The sequence below is a fragment of the Ochotona princeps genome, chromosome 6, assembly GCF_030435755.1.
Source record: "Ochotona princeps isolate mOchPri1 chromosome 6, mOchPri1.hap1, whole genome shotgun sequence".
NCBI classification, from domain to species: domain Eukaryota; kingdom Metazoa; phylum Chordata; class Mammalia; order Lagomorpha; family Ochotonidae; genus Ochotona; species Ochotona princeps.
The window spans coordinates 43,724,253-43,750,989 of NC_080837.1; the positions used below are offsets into that span (position 1 = coordinate 43,724,253).

The 26,737-nt window shown below is 41.2% G+C and overlaps 1 protein-coding gene across 1 annotated transcript in view; it reads left to right on the plus strand.

Annotated features, from left to right (window-relative positions):
• The window catches only part of RYR3 (ryanodine receptor 3), a 602,723-nt gene that overhangs the window by 391,902 nt on the left and 184,084 nt on the right, over positions 1–26,737 (plus strand). Inside the window, exons 21-28 of the mRNA XM_058666116.1 lie at positions 8,653–8,869; positions 13,578–13,682; positions 15,177–15,280; positions 17,686–17,769; positions 19,508–19,667; positions 21,486–21,633; positions 22,439–22,644; positions 23,171–23,345. Of these exons, the coding sequence (XP_058522099.1) occupies positions 8,653–8,869; positions 13,578–13,682; positions 15,177–15,280; positions 17,686–17,769; positions 19,508–19,667; positions 21,486–21,633; positions 22,439–22,644; positions 23,171–23,345 (1,199 nt within the window). The remainder of the gene's footprint in view (positions 1–8,652; positions 8,870–13,577; positions 13,683–15,176; positions 15,281–17,685; positions 17,770–19,507; positions 19,668–21,485; positions 21,634–22,438; positions 22,645–23,170; positions 23,346–26,737) is intronic.

The window sequence follows — 26,737 nt, forward strand, 5'->3', positions numbered from 1 at the left end:
CAAGGAATGTTATTGAAAAGCAGAGTGCTAAACAGGAAAATTGATTGGAGCAAAGGTACTTCTAGCTGCCATTTATACATCTTCCTCACTCCAGCCCCGTGCATACAAAAGGAGTGACTGGAAATCTGAAGATGGCCTAAAAGCACAGGGGTCATCCACACCTTGATGCACAGCCTTTTCTGGACACTGAGACAGTAAGGACTTGGTGAGCAGCCATCACCCAGCACTGTGCCTGGACAGGCAGGAGCCCCAGTCCCCCATCACTGCAGCACTTTTTCACCTGGGCAGGTAGATGTCCCATCATCATTGCTGTTCTTATTCTCTGCTTGTTTTGACCTTGTCCCACTCACTAGTTTTTACTTTAGCTTTTACTACTTTTAAAAGAAGAGAATGCCTAATTCCAAACATCTCATCTGAGAAAATGATTCAGGTGAATTCTTACCGTTGAAGAAGAGGTCTTCTCCAACCCGCTGGCAAGTAGACTTTTCCATACATTTTGTGTTTAAGCAACAGTACATCTGATCTCACATGTTGCATAGTAATTCATACTCATTAGTTCCTTATTCCAGTCTCCTTCAGAGTAAGGTGATGTAAGGTTTGTATCTGATATTTTTCCCCTTGCTGGGGATTTTTTGGGGAGATAGAGAATCTTAACAGAAATATAGCTATCATGGGAAAAATTAGGTGATTTAAAGTCACCCACATGTGGTAGACGTCTTTAATACCTAATGTCTAAGTCAGCAAACAGTGCAGGTGCACAGGTAAAAAAAAAGATGCAAAGTTGCAAGAAAAATGGGATGAGGAGCCAGTTATAAGCCACAAATGTGGAGTGAATTTAAGCAACTGAAGGTTACAAATAATTTGACCAGAAGAGTAAACAGATGAGGTTTGGAAACATGTCAGCTGATAGCAGTGGAGTAACTGATACACAAGAGGAGCACCAGGGCCTTGGTGTCATGCCAGCCTTCTGCTTCTCGGGAAACTCTCGGGGCCTCCCTGTGTGAAATGATTCAAAGAGATGGGATCACAGTGCCTACATAGTTGGAAGTACATTTTTGCTGAGATACATCTTGTCCTTCACATGATGTCCCTGGTCAAGGTCAATGCTAGCCCTTCTAGCTGGGTTGTTTTTTTTTTTTTTTTTTTTTACTTATATGCAAGTGAGATAAATATACACCAAAACTTTTGCTTGCATCAGCTGGTTAATTAAGGTTTGTTCCCGAGACCCAGCAGTGTTTCTCTTTTCCATTTAAGTTAGGTTGCGCAAAAAGCTAGAAAGAGAAACCAAACTCCAGTAATTCCAAGTTAAAGCATGTTACTGAAAAGTATGTTTCATAATAAAATTTTAAAAATTACTGGTTCATCCAGAGCTGTTGAATAGTTGCTTTATTTTATAGCCTCTCTCCAGTTGAATACAAGACATGCCCATTTAGAGAGAAAGATGATTCTTTCATCATAGATGTTTTCAGAAATGCTTCTCATTTATTTTTAACTTCCATGTGGCTTCTAAATTACATTTGTCTCTCACAGTCCCATTTCCTCCTGCTTATTGGCCTTTATGAGGTTATAATCTTGAAATCTTTTGATTATTTTTATAATTACAAACTAAGTTAATAATACCTGATTAGGATGTCCCTGCAGGCAGTCACTGAAGAGCAATGCCAAAAAAAGAGCAAAAACCCTTTTCAATTAGACCTGCAGTGAAGTCAAAGACAGTGCGAGTAATTGCTGACAAAGTCTGCAAATCAATACGCAGTCTCTTTTGTCAGTTGAGTGCATCTCTGTAGTTTTTTCTTCTCCAGAGGATTTGCCTGAGGGTAGCAGGAGTCTGAATGTCATAGTATAACAGGTCCTTACTGTAACAGCCCTATACACTACAGCACAGGATTTGGGTTGAGTAACTTATGTACCTTAGAGCCTACCCAAAAGGTTGAGTAACTTAGATGGCAAAAACTCAACAAAAATATCCTCAGAGTGCAACCAGTACCCCAATGGCATCATAACATGACTCACATAGAGAGCATTATACAGAGTCACACTATATAGTGCAATTAGGGGGGCTTATTTTTATTTTCACAGAAAGATGATGAATTAGTCATTATAGTAGAATATTTCTTATAGCTATAGTTAAACTCCATTAGGTCTATTGAATAATTTTATGTAGCTTACCAGCTTTCTAATTTATAGAAGCAATAATCAAAGATTCTTGGTATTTGCAACTGCCGTCTATTTTCTATTGATATCTCCCAGAGTTGGCTAAAATTCAGGTAACCACCAGGTTATTTGTTTGCAGCTTGCTGTGATCAACACTGTAAAAATTATTGCTGAGATAAATATACTTGTGCAGAAAACACGATGAGCACTGGTTGGGTTGCCCTTGGCTTTCATCAGACACCAGCCAAAAAGAAAAATGGGTGTGGGAATGTCCATAGCTCAGTTCTCCAGTCATATGAATTAAAGATGCAGTTGTGGATCCTGACTTACGAATTGAAACCAAGTCAGCAAAAGCTCACTAATTCTTTGCTCTCTCAACCACAGTTAGTATCTTTTTCTTTGGTACCCTATCCTTTCCCAGCTGTGGAAAGAATTCAATGGCAGGTAGATTAATACAGTATCCAGTAAGGCTAAGGTAACTTGCGTGTTTGCTTCTATGCTCTGAAAGAAACTATGTTACTGTGGCCCAACAGAAGGAAAAAATAGTCACACCTGCAAAGTTTTGCCTTTGATTTTTACTGTTTTTATTCATGGGTCAGGTTTTCTAAGCTCAGAATTCACAATAGGTATGCTGATCTCTTCTGCAAAGTAGCAAGACAAAAGTGTGCAAATCTCAAGAAATGAACTTGAAAATATTAGGGGTATTTTTTTCAATGTAGTTTGCACTATACTTTCAAATTTAATCAAGTAAATAAAATTTTTTCTCTATGAATCCTAAAACACAACTGTTCCCAAGTGGCTATTACTGAAGCAATTGCTTATCTCATGTGAAAGAATCCAAGGGCACAGCTATTTGCTGTAAATCCTGCAGGAAGAAGCACATCTTCCTTATGAGTTGATGGAATGTCTGGGTTCTAGAAAGAACCCTGGGAGATGACACAACATGTGCTTTAGTGGAAGAGATTGCATTGATTAATGCAATTGATTTTTAAAATCCACTAACAGAAAAATCTGAAGATAAAGAACAACTAACTTTAGTGAACCCATTTCTCCAGTTTTCTTTTTTCAGTATTATTTGGGGGAGATGCTGGGAGATTCAGTAAAACCTAAGGAGCAGGAAAGAATATCTCCTGGAGATGGGAGATTTACATCCTAATTGGACATGTCTCATTTGCAAGTGAGGCAAAGGATTTGGAAGATAAACCCAAAGTGCCAGATAGTAGAGCTATTGAGAAAAGTGGATTAGGGAAGTACAACTATTATTTTTTCTCCTTTCCCTGTAAATTCTTGATAGCTGCTTCTGACCCTGCATCAATTCTGGATCCAGGGACTTGGCTTGTCCTTTTAATTTTTCTGAAAGACTTATTTATATGAAAGAGTTACAGAGAAAGATCTTCATCCACTAGCTCACTCCCCAGATAATCACAATAGACAAGGCTGGTCCACTCCAACACTAGAAGCCAGGAACATCATCCAAGTCTCCCACATGGGTGGCAGCAGTCCTAACATTGGAGACCTCTTCTGCTACTTTTCTTGGGTTATCAGCAGAGAGCTGGTTTGAGGTGGACATGAATCGGTGTTCATATAGGATACCAGCATCACAGCTGGTTGCTTTACTCAGTATGTAGACTGTATTGCTCCTTTTAGAAAGAGCCATCTTGTCAAGAATTTAGAAGTTCCTCTGTTTGAACTAGAAATTCAGATCTGTATGCAGATAAGGTTTGAACCCTGTCATGCTGAGGTCTGCTAATATTGTCAAGTGTTTCCCCCCTGGTCTGCCTCCTTGCATTGGCCAGTTCCTGTTTCAGAGCCTTCTAGAACTGAGTCTGGAAGAAGAGAGGGACTGGAGGATAGGTGTATCTTATAGTGTTGGTGCTGTGGTCATGTAGCATCCAGTCTTCAGGTAACAGTTGTGTAAACTACTGCCCAATTCTTTTCTGGAGCACTTTATAGTTGTAATAGGTGAATTTCAGGCTACCACAAGTTCTTTGACACAGCTGGTTGCTCTATGCAGCTGGCCCCAGACCTCCCTCTGCAGTCCTCCACCACTGAGTCATTTGCCTTTCTGAGCAGAGCCCCCTCCAGAATGGCTGCAGTGGACTCCTGTGGGGATCCTAGGGCACAGTCCTTGGCAGCATTCTGAGTAGAAGGACTCTGTCTACAAGCAGCACTTCCTCACACTCTGATCTGTCACCATGCAAATGTGTCCCATACTATACTCCAGGAACACTTCCACAGCCTCTGAGTAGCTCCTTGAAGCCTACATCATGTGACATCAAATGCAGAATATTCCTGTCTTTCTAACTTTGCTTTCCAAGCAGAGTCTTTGCATTTGCAGCCTGGAGGGCTGTGGTCAGCTGGGGCTGGTAGAACTGACTTTATGACATTTAGGTTAAGCTCTGTACCTCACTTTAGGGTAAGAAGGTAGCATTCTCTGAGTTGAGGTTTCATAGACCATAGATTCCTGCCAAGACTATGAGAGCGAGGAGCCCACTTAAATAATATACTCAAATAATGATGGTGGGGTTTGGTTCTTTTGTTTCCTTCATTTGATTGTTCCCTTCCAACACAAATTTTGTCCCTAATTATTTCCCTTAACTTTGTCAATCTGAATCTTCTAGGGACAGATAAGCAGGAACCACCAGTGCTGGAGGGAATTTGTTGGATCCTTTCCCCCAGACTTAACAAGTGCCATCCATGGACAAGGAGGGAAAGAGCCCCAGACCCTGTATTTGGGACCGGCACCTGTTCAGGAAAAGATCCTGCCGGGGTGAACATTTTTGGTCACCCCAGCAGGATCTTCTCTTCCACACACTGGGCAGAGTATAGCAATGCTTGATGACAAAAGCTTCAGCAAGCAGCAAACATTGATTTTGCCCATGTTGATTTTTCATTTTACAGTTTTCATGGCCATTAGAGAAGATTAAGATTTACAGCTAAATTAACCACTCTCCTTTTTAATAACTAAATATAGAAACAGAAAACATTATTCTCCTTAAGTACTACATGAAACTCCATCTTTCTTCATTTGTTATCTACTCAAGCCAATTTTGAAACAGAAGAGAAATTTTGCAACTAAACAGAACTGGCAAGAGGTCTCATGAATAATTAAGCTCTTTCAGAAGCCCTCATAAGAAACCATTTATATGTTCTTGGAATCCCTATCCTAGTGAGTAACAGAATGTGCTGCTGGACATGCTCCCAGCATTCAGCTTCTCACAGGAAGGGGGCTCAGTGGTAAGAGGAAAAAAGAAAACTTCCCACACAAATTCTTTGCTCCAAAGATACAGTTTTATCGTGTGGTTTCAACCTGTCAGTAACACTCTCCGTTATTTTGCAGTTGAATTGGGAAGCTCTCAACAAAAATCTCAAAGCTCAGTGTTTTCTGAAGGTTCACAAAATTAGTAACACTGCAGGCTAATGACTCAATTTCATTTTAATGTCATTGTTCATATGCTTAATACACATAAATCATGCACTATTATGTAATGCTTTGTATAGGAGCACTCACTAGGGGCAATGTAGGTTCTAATTCTATTTCATTGTTCAGTACATTGAAAATTGGAAGGTGGGAGGTTTGTATGGTTTGCATAATTAATTGCAAGCAATATTTCACAAAGTGCTGTTGGATGGAGTGTTTAGTCTTACTGAGAAGGAAAAGAAAGACATCTCCAGCCTGGAGAGGTTTTTTTGCTTCCCATTTTCATGATTAAGCTAGTCCCACAATCACAATTGGGCAGCCAACAATGAGACTGTCTTGTGAGAGTGCCCTCCCAGCAGGTTCCAATTAAAGGAAACTGGATCTAGTAGAAAGTGTTCTGTGAGAGCTCTACTAAGTCCTAACGCCATCCACACATTCAGCAGATTGATCTGCCATTCCTCACGATTCTAGTTCCACAACAAACCTGAGATAGCCATAGTCTACCCATTCTCATTTCCTTGTGACTAAGCAGCGACTAACTCCCAGTTGGTCCGCTGGGCTATCGACAGAGGGAAGCTACGAGAACCTTTTAATTGCTCAACTGAAAACCCATTGGCATGGTGAAAAATTCCCATTCTTTCCCAGGGCCCACAGATCTCTGCCTGACACAGCCCTGCCCCTCCCACCTCTCATGCTATCATACTCATGCCATGCCCCCTGTTAACCACTCTGGCTCTTCCCCACCTCAGGGCCTGGCATTCATTCCTCTACCTAGAATCTACTTTTTTGAGATCTTGCATTCACCAGCATGACATCTCTCTAGCTCTCAGGGTGACCTTGGGAGGACTTTGCTGGCACCATTTCCAGGAGCCACTCCTCTCACTCACTGAGTTACTTCCCATCGCCCTCTTTCATTGGTTGTCTCTTGTTGGTTGTTCTGCCTGTGGGCTTGCTAGAAGACTTGCTCTGACTGCAGGGCCACTATGTAACTCATTCATTGCCAGCAAAAAACAAGTGCAAGTTGTGTGACTTCTGTAAGTATTTGTTAAATGGAGGGATAGAGAGAAAGGGCAGGATGCTGTGTGAAGACTTAAGGTGTATGTTAATTTTCCCTGTGTAGCTGAAGGGGTACATGCCTTGCTAAATTTGCTTTCTTAAAACTGGCTGTATTTCCTTATCAGTTTAGGGGTTTATAGTTGATTTGTGAAACCTGTGTCTCTTTACAAACCTGGGATCATAAACATATCCTTTTGAAATACCTGACTTCCACCTTCTCCCTGGCAGGATTCTAACCCTAATACCAAGCTTAACTTCCATACATGAAACTCAGATTCAGATAGGATGCTGAATTAAACTACTGAAGATCTTTCTATGTTGAACATTTGTGCCTACCTTCCGTTACTGTGAGCCACTGAGAGTCCCTCCCCGCTCCTTGGGAGGCCTCAGCAGGCACTGCTAGTGTGGGCCAAGATGTTAGGCCAGGATACCAGCTGCAGAATGTGTCCTTCTGAAAGGTCCTGGCATCCTACTGAGCAAACTCTGGTGCCCATTCCACCCACTACAGCTGCCTCCCCAGAGTTACCCAGATGTGGGAGCCTGCCTTGGAGACCTGCTGGATTTATCTGCAGTGTATCATATAATATATACTATATATATTTAAGATTCATTTTTTACTTCAAAGAATGACAGAGGGAGAGACGGATGTTCCATCTGCTGGTTCACTCCCCATGTGGCCAAAGCTGGGAGTGACAGATTTCTTGTAGGGCTGCCATGTGGGTGCAGGAGCCCAAGGACTTTGGCCATCTTCTGCTGCTTTCCCAGGTCATTAGAAGGGAGCTGAATTAGAAATGGAACAGCCAGGACTTGAACCAGTACCCACATGGGATGCCAACACCACAGTCAGAGGATTAGAATTCTAATCCATCATGCCAGCCCCTGCAGTGTATCATTTTTGTTAAATATCATTCACCATGTACGCCATTTTTGTTCATACTCCGATGTTACTTCTTTGGTGTGTATCTTAAAATAAGAATTTGCTATTTTTCTCAGGTGGATGCATTACATTTCCATTATCTCCTGTATGCATAGCTAGATGATTTTCAAGTCTCCTACGGTAATTTCAATACGATCTTCACAAAATATGACCTTTAAAGAAAGTCATTATCATTATTGCTATTATTCTTGTCATTGCTGTAGTGATACCCATAATATTCACTTGATAAAGATAAACTTGATTTTAAAAACCCGGTGATGGGCCCACGTTGTGGCGTGGCAGGCAAAGCAACTGCCTGTGAGACTGGCATCCTATGTGGGCGCTAATTTGTGTCCCAGCTGCTCTACTTCTCCCTGCTAATGGTCTGAGGAAAACAGCAAAGATGCTGCAAGTGTTTAGGCATCTACCACCCACATGGGAGACCCACATGAAACTCTTGGCTTCTGGCTTCAGCCTTGCCAGAACTGGTTGTTACAGTTATCTGGGACATGAACCTGTGCATGAAAGATCTCTCTCTCTCCCTCTCTCTGTCTCATCAAGCTAATTAAATCTCTATGAAATAAAATGGAAAACCTGGTGATAATTATGTATGCATATAAATAACTTTTACAATAAATATGAGGAAGAGAGAGAAACAAGAACGCTCCTGTGTGCTGGATCACTTCCACATTCCTAGGATGGGAGGCAGAAGCTAGGAACCAGGAACCCAATCTAGGTCTCCCACATGGGTGGCAAGAACCCAGCTACTCAACCTGCTGCCTCCCAGGCTCTGCATGGGCAGGAAGGTAGAGTCGGGAGTTCAGCCAGGTACTGAATGCTGGCACCTTAACCACATATCACCCCAGATAACTTTTTAAAAGCTTCAGATGGTATGTGTCACCTGTGGATCATGCATTGATGTTCCATTATCCGTCTACTGTTCTGTTACATACTTTATGATGTTCACTGTCCGCATCTGAATTCAGCTTCCCAACAATCTCATTTTGGGGGATGGAAGGCGGAGTCTCACCTTTGATTTTTCATTTATTGCAAATGGGTTGGTATCTCTTTTTGACCTCTCTGTTCTTTTCTTCAAATGACACAGGGTACGGTTCCTCATGGGTGGACGTCATGGAGAATTTAAATTCTTGCCTCCTTCTGGCTATGCCCCTTGCTATGAAGCATTACTTCCAAAAGAGAAGATGAGATTGGAGCCGGTCAAAGAATATAAACGTGATGCTGAGGGCATTAGAGATCTGTTGGGCACCACCCAGTTCCTCTCCCAAGCTTCTTTCATTCCATGCCCCATAGACACCAGTCAGGTAAGCTCACATTGTCAATGAGAGGCAACCCATGCAGGTGATGCTCACAGTGTTCAATTCATTCTTTGTTGTCTGCATGCCATCTGTAGACTTCACAGACTTTGCATGCTCCATTAACATATTTTATAACTCATTTCTACCAGAAGTACAGATTGGGTTCTTTACAAGATTTTTAAATGCATAAACATACATATACCCGTTACATGTAAAGCACTGTACTGTGTTGGACAGGCAAAAATCTTTCAGTACCTCTGACAATTCTCAACTGAGTTGAGAGAATCAAATGTATTTATTAAAATGCTGAATGTAACAAGTGTGAAATGGACTAAATGCACAGATAAATGCTAGAGTCATGAATGTTTCTAGAATCTGTATGGAGGTGATGGAAGTAATTCAGAGCCCTTAATCTTAAGTAGGGAGGAACACTTGGGGAGATGTAACAGGAATGAGATAAATAAATGAATGAATGTTCTCATATGTCTGGATCCCTGGAAAACTAGAAAATGGGTGATGAAATTTGGAGGATAAAATAAAGAATGTGGAGTGCTTCGGAAGTGTTGATAAATAGACATTTTCCTTGCTTTTCCAGAGACAACACTCATTGTTCACATTTATATTTCTGTATTTTTGAGAGGCAGTCATAAGATCGGAGAGCTCTCATGCGATGGTTCACTTCCCAAGTGCCCATGATGGCTGGAACCAGAAAACCCAGAAACTCAATCCAGGTCTCCCACACAGGTGGCAGAGATTCAGTCACTTAGGCTATTTTCTGCCATCTCCCTGAATGTGCATTGGCAGGAAGCTAGAGCTCAAATCAAGGTATTCCAGTATGGGATATGGGCACCTACTAAATCAAATTCTCAGGCACTAGACTAGATGCTAATCTGAGACACATATTACAATAAGGGACATGCAATACCATTTTCTACATATCAGTGTTATTTGAGTCGCTATTCTAGATGTAAGACAAAATAAATGAAAAGGGATTTGAGGTTAACGATATGTACTAACACAGTTCTTTTTGCCTGTGGAACGTCTGTGGTATGTATGTGCTCATAATATTCAGATGATGCTGTTATATTCAGATGTATATGTGTTTCTGCAGTTTCCTTTTGCCTCCTGCAGTTAATGACTGATGAATTCTCATAAAACAGTAGTTGCAGCATTTCTCAGCTTGCAGCAACTTAAATGTAGAAGGGTAGAGTGGATAGTGAATATTGACAGGAAATCGGGAGAGTTTGTGAGTCGGACATGGTAAGGAATTACATAGTCTTATTTTGTGTATTATAGATACAAAGAAGGAAAAAATTTTTCTTCTACTCTCATAAGTTCTGTAGGAAACATGTGCATTTAATAGGCTAAAAAATTAGCAAATGACAAAATTTTAAAATGGATTTTAGTTGCTTAGTTTGGAGTTTATAAACTGGTCTGGTTGAGAAAGAAGACAAAAAATGGAGCTTTACATCCTATTTCAGTAGAGAAAGTGAGGGGAAAACAAATGACTTTTGGGAATGATCAAGAATAGAAGAATGGATGAGACTACAATAGCTTTTTGACAGCACTTGTTTAGGTGAGTGTTTTTTCCCGGTAAGATCTGTCAATCCTTCCCTTGAGTTCTTTAACCCCATTGAGTTCTTTGGATGGCTCTTCCTTTAGTGAACGAAGCTCAGAAAAAGCCCTCTCAGGCATCAGTTGATTCTTAAATGCTTTTGGATCAACTATTCATTGTGCCATGGTGGCAGAATCTGTACCCTCCTTCCTTGGGCTTGAGAGCCCAATATGACCAGAGTGGCTCTGTAGACACAAGGCAGCCAGTGCCCAATCAGGAGATGGGAGGAGCAGGAGGGCTACCCCCTGTTGTGGCTGTCTCTTCTTACCAGGTAACCAGACATGCAAGTGCCATGTGCACTAGGCTTCCTGGAAGAAATTAGCCCAAAAGAACTCTAAAGGATGAGGGAATCTTTTGATGAGAAAGAAAAAGAAGACTTAGCCCAAGATTGAATTATCCAATCGTGGAGAATTAAAGATTTGGATCTCAATTAGCATGTATAAACAAGCAAACCAGAACACCTTTGATGTCTGACCCAACATTAAATTTGTATGGATCCTGCATTACTATATGGTTGCCAGGAAATCAAATGGTATGTGTGATCTGTTGTCTCAAATGAGACCTTATAATTTTTTAGAATCTCTCATTCTCTGAAATTATTGTCAAGAGAGAAGTCAAATATTAGGTACTAACAAAGAGTATACTCTTTCCTCCCTAGAGCACATTTATCAGTTTGTTAAAACAATATTGTTAACTAGCACACTTAAGCCTCGCCCTGTCTAAGCCTTCTTTCAGTGCCTTGCCGAGCATAGGGAGAAAAGAACCCAGCTCCAAACATTGTTCCATGAAGACTGCCAAGAGGCAGTATTCAAGACATTGTTCTAAGCAGTCACCAACCGAGGTCACTAAATTTTTGATTGGGGGTTATTTGTGGATGATGCCTTTTCCTGACCACAGCCTTACTCTCCCCTCACGGAGGCAATGTGATTCCTCCGACCTGTATAAACCCATCTTCTTTCTGACTATGCTCAGCTAAGGAACACATAAACAGATTGCCTAAGATAACTAGGACAGTCCAAGTGCAGTTGTAACTTGCTAATAACTTTCCCCACTTTTCTCCTTATAGAAACATGCCGCTTGATTTAATTTTTACAAACTAAGCCATTTATAAAAGGATTTTTTTATTGAAAGGCGAATACTATTTAACTTTTTAAAACTTTCTTATTGCTGTCTTAGATATCACTAGCTTGATATACTCTTCCTTTCAACAGTATTTTTTTTCCACAAGCACCTCACCACCCAAAATAGTCAGGATTTTGTTTTTAACAGTGAGAATATCAGTAATCTGATAAAAGGGCAGGGAATTCCAGGCCCAGACAGGTGATGCAGACCTGAAGCACATGCACTTTCCACTGAGGATGGCTGCTTCTCAAAAAGTGTAGATCCAGCTTTTCCCATCTTCCAAGCAGTCCAATAAAGTACACATCAGGATTTTTATTTGAAATTTCCAATTTCTTGGGATTTATCAACCAATAAGCATAACGCAATCATGATGATGATAAAGTAGAATGTTACTTGGGCTTTAAGTTTCTGCCCTTGTTGAAGGCACTCATGGGTGGGCTCCTAAAGGTTCTGACATTTGAGAAACTGAGAAGCATAAATGCTGAGGATGATTGCCAAGTGGCAAGCAGAGGTATATGAAGTGTTTGTTGGGGGAGTTCCAGCAAGAGTATAAATTTCAGTTCCCAGCACCCAAAACCATGGAGCAATGTGGTTTTCCAGGATGATTGCAAGAGTTCTGAGCAGTATGTTTGTGGAGACACTAATGAGAAGACTGAGAAATGCTGAATGCTCAGTAATTGCCTCTGGTCTCATCAGAGAAATGTCCCGGAACACTAGAGGAACACTCAATAGAAGAGTGCTTTAGTGTAATTTTCTTCTGTTGTCTACACTCCTCACTCTGATTGCAGTGGGGATAGTAGATTGATGAGGTTATAGGGAGGCCAATTATGAGACTCTTGCAATTTTTTATTTATTTATTTATTATTCATTAATTACATTGTATTATGTGACACAGTTTCATAGGTACTGGGATTCTCCCCACCCCTCCCCAAACCCTCCCACCATGGTGGATTCCTCCACCTTGTTGCATAACCACAGTTCAAGTTCAGTTGAGATTCCCTCATTGCAAGCATATACCAAACATAGAGTCCAGCATCTTATTGTCCAGCCAAGTTCAATGGCTTCTTAGGTATATACTCTCTGGTTTGAAGACAGAGCCAGCAGAGTATCATCCCAATCAATTAAAAGCTCCAACATACCATCAGCAAAAATTTACATCATTATGGAATTAATTGACATAGTAATGAGTAGCCAATATGTTAAAAATAAATGCTAGTTCTTAACCACCTTCTGTGACCACCTCATTGACATTTCAATTTTAGTTTATACACAACATATAACATACCTAACATAACATGTTATACATAACATCATATCATCTTAAATTAAGGCAAACATGTGGTATTTAACCTTTTGGGATTGGCTCATTTCCCTTAGCATTATGGTTTCCAGTTTGGCCCATTTGGCCACAAAGAACTGCATTTTGCAGTTGTCCTGAGAGGCAACAATGGGATTGAGTGGTAGATAGGAGAGGATTCTTCCAAGAGGCAACTTCTAAGCTTGAAGCAGAGGTGGGCCACTTTCCAAAAATTGAAAGAGAGAAGTTCTGAAGGGAAGGTGGTGAATTTGGTTTTGTGTGTAACATGATTTCTCTTAGATTTAAAACAAAAAAAAAACTTGAGTTGGAACCATGGGTGCCAACTTCAGGAGACACCATGACATGAGATAGAACAAATTGTGATTATCTGCAGGTGGGAGCAGTGAGATCTCCCAGGGAGAGTGTCTGCAGTGGGAAAATAAGACAAGGGGAGCATACAAAAGGTTGTACAACCCACATTCTGCAGAGTCAGAGTCAGAGGAGATGGTCAGAGAGGCAGCAAGGAGGCTGAAAGCATGGAGAGGAGAGTGTGCTTGGAATCACGCAGCCTCTAGGGGGTGATGGACCTGTGAAGGCAAAGGTAGCACCTGATTCCCAGAGACTGTCTGTAACAAATTTTGGTACAGTTTGATTCTTACAGTTTTGATTTTGACTTCTAGGTTGTATTGCCACCTCACCTAGAGAAGATCCGAGACAGACTGGCTGAAAACATTCATGAGCTTTGGGGAATGAATAAAATAGAGCTTGGCTGGACTTTTGGCAAGGTATGTGTTTTCATTGGCCAGACATGGCCAGGATGGAAGGTTGGATTGCCTTGTGACCTGGAAAGGGTCTTCAACAAGTGAGTACAAGAACCTCATGAACCAAAGCCTTCTTGTCACCTGTATGGCTTTCACTGAATTCAAAAGGAACCCGGGTATTTATCTTGCTGCTAGCTGAGTCCCCGAGGAGATTAGTTCTTCATAAACAAAACCAGGCGTCCATGTCCTGCCTTAATGCCAAAGGCTGGTTTCTTTTATTTGAGGAATTCCAGGTGCAGTCATTTCTTAGCACTTCCTTCAAGGACTCACTTTTTGTGTTCCCCTCATAAAGAGCTGCTTCCTACATGGAGGCTGGAAACAGGTCAATTCATTGTTTCAGTTCAGAACTGGTTCAGGGTGCTCATCTACTGCATCCCTAAGATGCACTTTTAGAGGAGGTTAGGAAATCACCTTCACTAGAAAGCATCTTTCAGAGATGGTAAAAATTTACTTTGGCCTGTGATTTGTGTAAGGTCATGTCTGAAGACATAAGAACAGGATACCCATTCCAGTTTAGTTACTGTAGAGGTCCCTGCACTCCAGTACATGATTCTGTAACCACCATGAAATATTCTCCATGTAGTTGACCACTGCTCTGTTTGCTTACAATTGCAATTCCACATTTATTTCTGTGATTGTTATAATGCTGCTCTAAGCTGTTGGCTTCATGAATCTGGAGCTATCTGGGCTCACATTGAACTCGTAATGTCTAGTTCAGTGCCTATCCTGGGGTACAGGCACTCAGCATTTTTTTGAATGGATGAATGAATTAGTTAATATCTGAATTCACAATGTCTAGTACTACAGCTGTGAGCCACATGTGATTACTGAGCACTTAAAAAAAATAGACTGAATATGCTTTATGTACAAAATACTGCATTTAAAAGAGCACGAAAAAATTCTGTAAAATGACTCAAATAATTTCCCGAGTACTAAAATAATAGTATCTTGTCTCTACTAGGTTTAGTGAAATACACTAATTTTATTTGCTTCTTTTTGCCCTTCTAATTTGAAATTACAAATGTGGTTCTTTTTATTTGTGACTGGTTTTACATTTCTCTAAAACTTTTAAAGCCTAGTCCAGATTCTGTGGTCCTTTGGTTTACTAAAAATGCTGCCGCTTCAATAAACTTACTGATATATAACACTTATTACACACATTTTTAGGCAAATTAGAGCATGGCCACCATATATAAAATTGCATCTCTAGGAAAATAAGTTCTAAATGCAGACACCTGTCTAGAAATAAATCCATGAAATACAAGCCATTGGAAACTTGGGGCCAATATGTGTCATCTGCCCGGGAGACGATAGCCACTTTGCTTGTCAGCAAGTTGCTTTCTTTGTCCTACTGATTGGATTGCCTGGTCCAGGCTTCGAAGTATGTTCCTTTCTGTTTTTCATTGCAGTACCAGCTGTCAGAACTTAAATTACATTCTTTCTTATGTTGTCACCTAGATACGGGATGACAATAAAAGACAACACCCCTGCCTTGTGGAGTTTTCAAAGCTCCCTGAAACTGAGAAGAATTATAACCTACAAATGTCAACTGAAACCTTAAAGTGAGTGTTTAATTTGAATTGCGGTTGTACTAAGTATTAAGTGGATGATTTAATGCGTTGTATCTAAACTGCAAAGATATGCCTCTTGCCTAAAAATGTGACATCTTCTGATAAATTAGATGAATAGTGATTTTTTTTTCGTGTCACAAGAGGATTGAACAAGCTATATAGTGAATAGCAGATCCCCCATTATTTTTAATGTATAGGCCTTGTTACATCTCATCCACTATTTTTAAGGATATGGAAAAGGTAGGAGTCAGAAGAACAGAAAAACAAAACTTAGAGTCACAGAACCAAGTGCTGCTTTTAGTCCTAATTAAACAAGGAAAAAAGATCAAGCATTTCTGAAAAAACAGTGGATTGGTATATTCTTTCTATTTGTTTTGTTGTGTTTTGTTTTCATGTGGCTTTTTTTTTTTACATTTAAAAAAATGTATTTTATGATACAGCTCCAGTCCTTCAAAACCAGTTACAAATCCATCATTCTGCCAAGTGTTTCATTATAGATATAGACAATGGCAGAAAGTCCAGCATCCTATTGTCAAGATATATGTAACAGTTTCATTGGGGGTCCATCTTTGATTCAGGAGTAGAGATGCATACTGCATTCATTGTATCTTCACTTCTCGATATGATAGTTTCTATTACACAGTTCCTCTAGGTGAATATATGTACATGTATATTTACCTCTATATCTATTGCTTTTGTATTTTGCATGAAGGTTGCCTAAAATCAGAAGGAGAACATGTGATATTTGTCCTTTTGGGATTGGCTCATTTCACTAAGCATAATATTCTCTAGTAGGGACCTTTTTGCTGCAAATGGTAGAATTTAATTCTTTTTAATGATTGTATATTCTGATTCACAGAAGTTCAGGGTTTTTGTGAGTTTTGCTTTTTGGTTTTGTCAGTTGCTCACAGGAAAGCTTTATTTACCGGGGGTGATAAGGGACGTAGGTGACGATAGGAAGATCAGGCTTCCACAGAACAGCAGCAGCAAGGCGTAGGGGCATTCAGGAGGCAAAAACATGCATGATATTGGATACAGGTTGGGGGCACATAGCTGGGGGCAGGGTGGGTCCTTTCAGCTGCAGCCGGGAAGACATGCCCTCTTCATTTACCACTTGCTCCCTCCTCATGGTGTGCGACTCACATAGCAGCCACTTTCCCATCTTGGTGTCTAGTCTTAACAAGTTCTATCAAGAGGCAGGGAAGAAGCCAGGGCTGCTATTATGACACTCTGGATGGGGCCAGCAGGCATGTCATTATTCTACACTGAATCCAGTTTCTCCTGGTTGGGTGTTTCTTTCTGTCTCATGTCGCTGTAATCCCAGCTCACATTCCCTATTACTGACAGGAAAAGCCGACATCGAAGGATCAAAAAGCAATGTCACTGTGAGCGCTTGCCCTCCACAAGCCTGTTATCCCTGTGGTAACTCCTCTGACACCTCCTGCTTAAAACCCAAAAGCTCAGAAGGATTTGCCCTTCTCCACAGGAGATGTCTGTCCTCCGTAAGCTCACCTTAGGCCACCTGTGCTACCGTTTGACAGGCATACTGCCCCAGTCAAGGTACCCACCTGTCGCTGTCCTCAGAACAGGTCGCACCTGGCCAGCATGCAGCCTGGCACTTGGTGCCAGAGGGAGAACCCCCCAGTGCTTGCCTTCCCCACACCCCCACTACTGGGTTCTGTCAGTTCTGAGACAACTTTCCACTTCTCTGTTATCCTACCTTGACTTTTCAGGCTCAAGCTGATGCTTCCCATTTTAAATGCCTTTGATGCTACTTATTACCTGTTCACTCCTTGGTGCTCTTGAAGATGTTTTGTCTCACAGGTTCAAGCATGTGGTAGCTTTAATTACACTGATGTAAGTCCTGTAAGGACAGCTTTGTACCACATGGTGTCAAGAATAGCTCAAGGCACTATACAGGTGGCACACCATGGATATTTGCTGATGTGTGGATTTGATGCTGGTATCTGATATGTTCCATTGAATGAAAAGTAGGATACATTTCCAGTGTGAACTGTTAAGCTGGAAAATGTCACTGAAAAGGGCAATTCAAACACTTTTCTGTTTTGTGTTCTTACACTTTCTGTCATCTAAATTAAGAGTTGAACAGTTAAACAGCCTGAGACAATCACTTCAGCTACCTGTTTTTATTTTATCAAGGCCGATCTCATTGGTTTGCATATTTCTGTGGCTGTTTAGTTCTGTAATGATAGTGTGAGATAAAAACATATGGCCATGAAGCCTAAAATATTCACTGTCTGACCCTTTCAAAGAAAAAAATTTGCTGATTTCTGATCTCAAAGAATGACTACTGTCTCGTTGTGTCAGCTTAAACATGTGTCGGGGTTCTTGCCATTCTTTATCTGACAGTTGTCCCTAATCTCTCTCTGTTACAGAACCCTCCTGGCCCTGGGCTGCCACATAGCTCATGTTAACCCAGCTGCTGAAGAGGATCTGAAGAAAGTCAAACTGCCCAAAAAGTAGGTGATTTTCAGGGGTTCAAAGCCTTAATATTCTGGCCTGAATTTTTAATTGGGAAGAATGGGAAGCCCATGTGCTGAGGTGTGGGGCTGCTAACACTAACTCAGATGGCTTCTGCAGTTACTTAGACCACCCTGAAACCTTCAGACAGAAGCCTGCTGAAGTTGGAATGTTTCAGACTTGTCTTTTTACTCTTTCCACCCAACCTCATACTACTATTTTGGTTTTGAGCCAGGCAGTGCAGAGCCTTCAGACAGGTGCACTGTCTTTGGTCTTAGAGGGTAGCTGTGAATAGCAGCTGGCTCAGAAGCTTAGAAATGGTTCATAACCACAGCAAAGATTTCCTCCTCTGGCACTGGGCCAGTCTGATAAATCCTCCGTGGAAATGACTGTCTCTTTATAAACTGTTTTCTTTCCCTAACTATGACTGCCAGTATAAGATAGAAGTTTTTATAAACTGTATTCTTTCCCTAAATATAAGTGCCAGTATAAGGTTGAGATTTTAAGCCATTTGTGGGAGGGGGGTTCACTTTCATTTCCCTTTAGAAGATGCCCTGTATACTTTTTGCTTTCCGTGGTGAGAAACCAAAATGCGTCATATCATGTGTTGTAACAGTTCAAGGCGCATGGTCAACAAACTCTTTGTACCTCCATGATTGCCATGTGTTCCAAGATATTATCAAGCCATTTCTGAAGGAAAATATTACTTATATTAGGGCAAACTTCAGGACAAAAATGGGTACATAAAAGGATGTTTGGAGACATTGTGGACTGAATTGTACTATTGTATACTTTTAGCTGTGTGTCGTAGGCTTACGTCGCTAAAGATGTTTTTATCATAATATGATTGATCAATTTGAGGTGTTATACCAGTTACAGGAATCACTTCACATTAGCAGAAAAACACAGCAGCACCCTCAAGAAAATTCTATGAAACGTCAGAGAGGTGATTGAGTGTCCATACAATGGGATGAGGCAGCAATGAGGAGACCAGAGACATTCTGCCGGGCCTTGCTACGCAGCCAGAAACTCCTCGTAGCCTTGCTAACCGAGGAGCGGTGCTCATCACAGACCCATGCCATCCAACCCAACTGCATGGCTCCCCACAATGATATTCTTAGATTTCAATATAAAGATTGAATCAGTCTATGCCGATTAATTTTAGAGGTTTGGTTCAAGGTCTTGTCCTTACCAATCTGTTTTCACTTTTGTTTTTGCAGCACTTCTGATAATATTGCAGTATGCTGACTGTGTCTGTTGCTTATAAGGTGCATGAGTTTTCTTAGGGGATGGACATTTAGCACAGTGGTTAAGATGCTGCTTGGGATGACCACATCCCATAACAAAGTGCTCGGGTTCACGTTCTGGCTCTGCCTGTTATCCAGCTTCCTGCTATTGCTCGCACTGGGAGGAAATGGTGATGGCTCAAGTAATTCAGTCCCTGCCATCCACATGAGAGACTTGTATGGACTTTTACTCTCCTGACTTCAGCCTTTCAGCCTGACCCATCCTTAGTTGATGTAGGTATCTGGGGAGTAAATCAGCAAATCTCATATTGTATCTCTCTCCAAAAAAAAAGACACTTAGCGCAAACAAAAGAAATAGAGCTGAGCTATCCATTCAATCAATAGCTGTATTCTCATTTACACAATGTGATTACCATATACTCTGTGTCTAACATCTGGAATGAAAGCATCAAGTAGTTCTATTCAGTGTGGTTTTCCTCTTCATTTGTAGCTACATGATGTCTAATGGCTATAAGCCAGCCCCTTTGGATTTGTCTGATGTGAAGCTGTTACCTCCACAAGAAATTCTAGTGAATAAACTTGCAGAAAATGCACACAATGTTTGGGCCAAAGATAGAATAAAACAAGGATGGACCTATGGCATTCAACAGGTAAGAAGTGTGAGTGGGTAAGGCATGCTGGAACAGTGAAGAGGTGTGATCATCTGTCAACAATCTCATTGTGCTTTGGTGGCTGTAAAGTTGGAATGTAAAAATTGCCCTTGCACTCTATCCCTCAAGCCACAGCACATGCATTATTTATAGAATCATGGGCTGGATGGAATTTGTAATGGTCACATTGACATTGGCTCTAGGCATAATTCCAGTTTTTGCAAAACTAGATTTACCTTTCCTTTTGTCAGGCGTTCACTTGCGACAGGTGTTTCCCTGCATATATTAGCTATTAGCCATATCTTATCTCATCCTGTCTTGATGTTTACATTGTGGAGAGCTGAACTTTCACACCACTTTTCATGACCAAATAAATGCTGTAAGTCAATAGTGTGAGAAGTCTTCAAAGAGGTGATGGACAATTTATATTAAAAAAAAAAAAAAGCAAACTATGCATGTATTTCCAAAATGTCTTGCAACAAACTAAACTTATTTTTTATTTCCATTTTTCTACAGGCATTTTGAAGTCCCTTTTATTTCCTAAATGCCTGCCAGTGAAGTGAAAAAAGGAGGGTAACCTAGCCCAGGAGGGGGGCCAATATGCCTGTCCTGCAGGCTGCACCCCTTTACTTCAGTTCATCAGACCAAGGATTCCTGGATAAATATCTTGTATTTAGCAGGAGACAGCCTTTGTACCTAAGCATAGGAAGGACCTGGTCAGACTTTGCTGCCAGGATTCATCCCCAAGCCATATGATCACAGCTCTTCCCTTAAAATGTTTCCTTATTACAGTACTGACCAGTGGCAAGATTAGCATCCAGAAAGTTCAGGGGTCTTTGGCATGATACCCTACTGGTTAAATCCATCTTGCATCCATTAGGACCCCATATGGGTGCTGATTGCTGTTTTGGATGCTCTAATTCCCATCCAGCTCTCTGCATGTGGCCTGGGAAGACAGTAAAGAATGACCCAAAAGCCTTGGGACTCTGCACCTTCTTGGGAAACCTGGAAGGAGCTCCTGGCTTTGCATTGGCTCAGTTCTGGCCACTGTGGCTACTTGGGAGTGAACCAGCATATGGAAGATCTTTCTGTATCTCCTCTCTGTATGTCTGCTGCCTTTCTAATTAAAAAATAAATCTTTTTTTTTAAAAGGAAAGAAAGTTCAGGGGTGATTGTGGTCTTACAGACTAATTCATATCTTCCAAGTCCACACGTCCTAAGAGCCAAAAATGTAACTCTGGGAACTGTGGCAGGGTAGTGGAGTGGTGAGGTTCAGAGTGTGGCATGTGTATTACTTTGCATCTTACCACTTTAACTGTCCTTAATGCTATCTTGGTCCTTCCTAAGGAAGCAAAAGGACCCTACCCATCCAGACAGAATTGGGCCTTCTGCACGGACCCACTGAGACTCTACCACCTCTTGTGTTTCCAAGTAAAGACTTTTAAAGGGCTGTCTAGAGCTAACTATCACAGCTTAAATCACAGCCTGATCTTCCATATGGGAGTAGTTACGCAAATCCTGTCTTGCTTTGGGAATGGAGGTTACTAACCAATTTTGTGACACTTAATTTTATTTGCAGACTGGCATTATTAAAATGTGTTTTTTTAATGATAGCTTTGAGCATTAGTAAAATTCCTCCAATCTCACTTAATGCAGAAGAGAAGTAACAAATATGTACATTACTAAATATCAAGGCACTGTGGGAAAAGCTAACAGACTATACAGCCAGCCAGAAAACCAGGAATATGTGAGTGGGATGAGCTATTTGTAAACTGAAATGTGTTCTCTCCACATCTCTTTTTCTCTGGCTTCACATAGGATTTAAAGAACAAAAGAAATCCCCGTCTGGTGCCATATGCATTACTGGATGAGCGAACTAAGAAGTCAAACAGGGACAGCCTGCGTGAAGCTGTTCGGACGTTTGTTGGTTATGGATACAACATTGAGCCATCAGACCAAGAACTAGGTAACAAGCTGAGGTTGTTCATTCCAGCCTCAGTTTACTCAATGAGTCCTCTTCCAGGGACATGACATGGGTCTAATCTTGGCTAATATAAATAGTGTATCTTAGGGAATTTTTTAATAAGGAAAGACCGTGTGTGATGTAGAGCATCATCCTGATGGGTTCTCTGACCAACACTTTTATAACTCAATCACCCAGGGATTTCATGTTTCACTGTAGCTAGGCTTTTCAAGATACCTGCTCAAAAAAGTCATTTTTAATATTTTTCTGAACATTGTAAACAACAGCTCACTTGGGGATCAGTTCATCATTTATCCAAATTAAATTCCAGGGTTGCTTGAGATCTCTGACTTCACAACAAATGAGCATGCCATTGTCATCCCATACCCAGGGGGTATCCTAGGTGCAGAGGGCAGGTTTACAAGTGGTTAAGGGGAGGATTGGGAGTCTGGATTTGAACCTTTGCTGCTTGTTTATTGGCTTTGCCTCTGGGCCTCAATGTTTCTCCATCTATAAAATGATGGTGTTACTACTGATCTTAAAGGATTGCTATGAGGGAAAACTGAGGCATGGACTCTAAAGGTACGAAGTAATCACTTGGTGAATGATTGCATTGTTTGTATGATTATGGTGATAATACTAATGATTATTATATGAGCAAAATGCTGTGGATCAGTAGAAGATCTAAGGCCAGTGTTTGTTGTCCAATTCTTTTGAGGAATGTCACCTAATTACTGAAGGTTTGTGTTCTCTCTACCCCCTACCCATCTCTCCCTGACTGCCTCTATTCCCCTCCTTCTCACAATAGCTGACCCAGCTGTGGAGAAAGTGAGCATAGACAAGATACGATTTTTCCGGGTGGAACGGTCTTATGCAGTGAAATCTGGAAAGTGGTATTTTGAATTTGAAGTGGTGACTGGAGGAGACATGCGGGTCGGCTGGGCCAGGCCAGGCTGTCGGCCTGACATTGAACTGGGGGCCGATGATCAAGCCTTTGTGTTTGAAGGCAGCAGGGTAAGTTTCTCCTGGAAGCTGGAATTACTGAGGGTCTGAATGAAGTAGATTTCAACATGACTGGCCATCACTACTGGCTAATGGTAGCACTGAATGGTCATCACCTAAACCTCATTTGCTTTATCTTTGCTCTGTGAAAGGGAGGAGTTTCTGCCTTCAACTTGCCATCTCTTTAACCAGAGCTCTTTCATTGAAGTAACTCATAGTCATGTGAGGGGAATCTTACCAACCTAAATTCCATAGCCAGTGTGTTAGGTATGTTTGAGAGAGCAGCCTGCTTATTGCCATAGCTGGCTAGGAATCTGAATTCCAGCTACCTTTTCTGATGAGCCTGGTGTGTGACTATTTCATTGATTTGTATGTTAGACCCACCTACCTACTCTGTGTGAGTTAAACTTACAGAGGTGAATATCCCATATAAATTAAATACCATTACTTTTTAAGATCTGTTATTGATTTTTGTTCTCCATCTATTGGAGACATCTAGGACCTCCATTTCACTAAGCCCTGGACTCTTGTTTTCTAGGGCCAGCGTTGGCACCAGGGTAGTGGGTATTTTGGGCGTACTTGGCAGCCAGGAGATGTGGTCGGCTGTATGATTAACCTGGATGATGCTTCAATGATCTTCACACTGAATGGGGAGCTACTGATCACCAATAAAGGCTCTGAACTTGCTTTTGCTGACTACGAGATTGAAAATGGTAAATCTAGTACCTTCCACTCCTTCCAACTCCATAAATTTTAAGGAAAAGTGTGGTACAGGAAGAGGTAGGGGTACTCTTTCCCCTCTTTATTTAGGTCCCTCTGCCCTTTGCATATATGAAACCCTACTGTTGGAAACTCTCCCTTATGCTGTCATTTTTGAATAATCAATTGTGCTAGTTAGTGTGTTCAGTAAAAATGTAAATTTTGAATTGTCAGATAGATTGGCCAAGAAACTCTTTTGGTGTCCTGGCAGTGTAAGATTTCCCAGTATTACAAAGGCATAACTAATTATATATGAACTAATGTTCTTGGTGGGAGAGAGAAATCAGTGAATTAATTATTCTTTTATTCCAATTTGAATTGTCAGTCTGGATGTTTGTGTAATTGAACTTGATGCTTCGATGAGAACCACTGAAACACGAAAGTTAGACTTAGCTGTTGTTTTGAATGAACCATATTTTTTTTTAAATTCGTACATGGTGTGACGCCTAAGCACAGTTACACTCATTGACATTAAGTTAATTAAGTTACGCTTAATGCCTATGAATAGACTATAATCAGGGTAGTGCTTCCACCTACACAAAGGAATTGGAGATCATTATTTCTTACATATTTCTTGTCTACATTATATACACAAGATTGGCTGCATATGGGGCACTTGACTGCAAGTCAGTGGATCCACTCCTAACCAGCTCTGACCCTGGCCCTTTCTGCTTGGCCTGTCCAGCTTTACTTTCTTCATCTATTCCAGAGAGTAATAGACTCCAGCATTCTCCCTACATAGCCAATCCTATGACAATGACTTCATGTCATGCTGTGTGCACACCCACCTGCTTGGTGCTGTGCCACTTTCTTGTAACTCATCATGGTAAGAAAGAGGCTAATCTGTGTTAGGAGACTTGGGGACATCACCCTGCCCTGGCCATGGCCCATTTGCAACATCTTTGTTGATATTACCTAACCTCTTTGGGCTTCATCTCCCCCTTTGCACATGCTTAAGGAACCTTGTGGCTCGAAGTGTCTACAGCTTTACAGAAAGAAATGGTCCCTGATGACAAAACAGCATAGGCAAGAGAGCGCAGATACATCAAACTGTGTACTTACAGGTATAAGGTTCTTTGTGTGCAGATCGTGGTAGCTGAATAAGTGCTTTTAATACTTTTTACCAACATCTATTATATGCAATGGCCATATCTGAATGAACTTTTAAAGATTTTTCTAAGACTCAATTATTTGGGGAATTAGAAAGGTTGCAAGTCAATGTGTTTTCCTAGAAAGGATGACTTAACCCAGATGGGGTCATATTTTAGTGTCTTCTGAAGACATTTCAAATTGAAGTTTTAAAGGAAGAATCCTATTCTTGGAGACAAGTGAGAAGGATGTAGCCAGCAGAAGGAATGCCCTCTGTTCTGGTTGAGAGGCAGAGAGGGAGGGCTGCTGTGGGCAGCAAAGCAGCGTGAAAGCACCTTCAGCTGTTTCCTACATGCCCACCACATCCACTGCCCTCTTCTCAAGTGGGGAAATAAATAAAGAGCTGGATTATTAGGTTGCATTCCCAAGGAAAGTAGCTCTCCAGAGTAGAAAATGCCCAAGAACTAGGGACCTTGTCCTCCCTCTACTACTGTGTGAACTAAAGGGAAGATGCTGAGCTGTGCATTGCTTGCTCCACAGGAAAGAAGTAGTAAGAATCTGGTATGTTTTGCAGAGTTATGAACTTTTTTAAAGCCCTCATCTTGGGTACTCAGTCTGGTCCAACAACTGCGGAAGCTAAGCCTCTTGTGGACCAGCATCAGAAACTGCATTCGGATGAGAAATTCCAAGACTTTGTATGCACATTAGAGTATGAGAAGCAAGGTTTAAGGCACACACAAGTATAAATAGTGTAGCAGAGTTGACAAGGATAATTAAGTCATTTTCTAGTTGTAAAATAAATCAGGTGAGACTACAAAGAGATGACTAACTATGCCACAAAGTCAGTTATAAATGGCATGTGCCCAATACAAAATGAATATTCTGTAAGAATGGGACTCTCATTGGATGATAAAGAATGTGAGATACTTGCCTCTAAAGATAAAGTTATTCTCATCACGAGATGTAACCAGAGTAACAGTATGGCATAAGTATGTGTCAGGAAAGAATGGAAGAGTTTGAAAGATTTGTAAGTGGACTTCATGCATGATGAAACCGGAAATATAGACAAGGTGCAGATTATAGCTTCAAGTAACAGGCCTGGGCCTTTCATTCAAGCGACTATTGTCTGCTTTATGCTAAGCACCCTTGGACTTAACCTTCTAGGAAATGGGGACAGGGCAGGAGCTATTACAGCATGTGAGCAGGAGAATGTGAAAAGGAAAGGGATGTAGAATAGCCTTGCTTTTAGAGACTGCCGATGTTGTAATGAAAGAGATGCCTCATCAGCCTTTTACGGACATGATTTGACCTTCAGAAATATCAGTCTCTACCATTAGGATGCTGGGCTTTTTTAAATTTTGATTTTTCATGATACAGTTCCATAAGCTCAGTAACTTTCCCTTCCAGTACCACTCCCTGCCTCACCATTTTCCCCTGTATTATTACAGTAGTATAGTCCTTCAGCAACAGTTACAAGCCAATCGTTCTGCTATTTAAGTGTATCATAACATTGTAAATATGGACGATGGTAGAAAGTCCAACATAGGATGCTGTGTTACAATAGAAACACACCGTGTTATTTATATACTTTAACAACACAGAGGTATAATCACTAGAAGGCTTTCAGTTCTAGGACAGCTCAGGAGTGACCACTCTCAGGCAGCAATAACCTGGGGACCTGAAATAACCACACAGCACCTTTCTGCTCTCTATAGAAGATACAAAGCACCAGCAATTATTGAGTTGTTAGAAAAACTCATCTGTTGAAGCATTTTACATGTCATAGCCTAACTTCCTCCTCCATAAAGCAGAATGCCTGTGTGCCTATACTCTGCTGGTCACCAGCAGCTTAGCTTTTATTCAAACCTTTTGCCTAGTCGATGCTGTGCTGTGGGGAGTGATAGGTGTTATTTACTCTTACCTGCCTCATCTAGATTTTCCCAACCATTGTTCCTTGCCCTGGTCCCTGACCTTCACCCTCACAGCTTAGGAGCCTCCCAGGTGAAAGTTTCACTGTTGGCCTCCTGCTTTCCTCCACTCAGGACGGACGGACACACACACACACACACACACACACACACACACACACACACAGCAGCAGGCCCTGTTGTTCTGTCTCCAGTTAGATGCTTGACTCCAGAAAGTGGCTGTGCAAGGGGTGCATGGCCTCTTAGTTCCTGTATTTCCCCCACCCCCCGCCCCCCCGGCACTGACTCTCAACTCCACCATTCTAAGGATTAGCGGAGAGTGGGAAGGC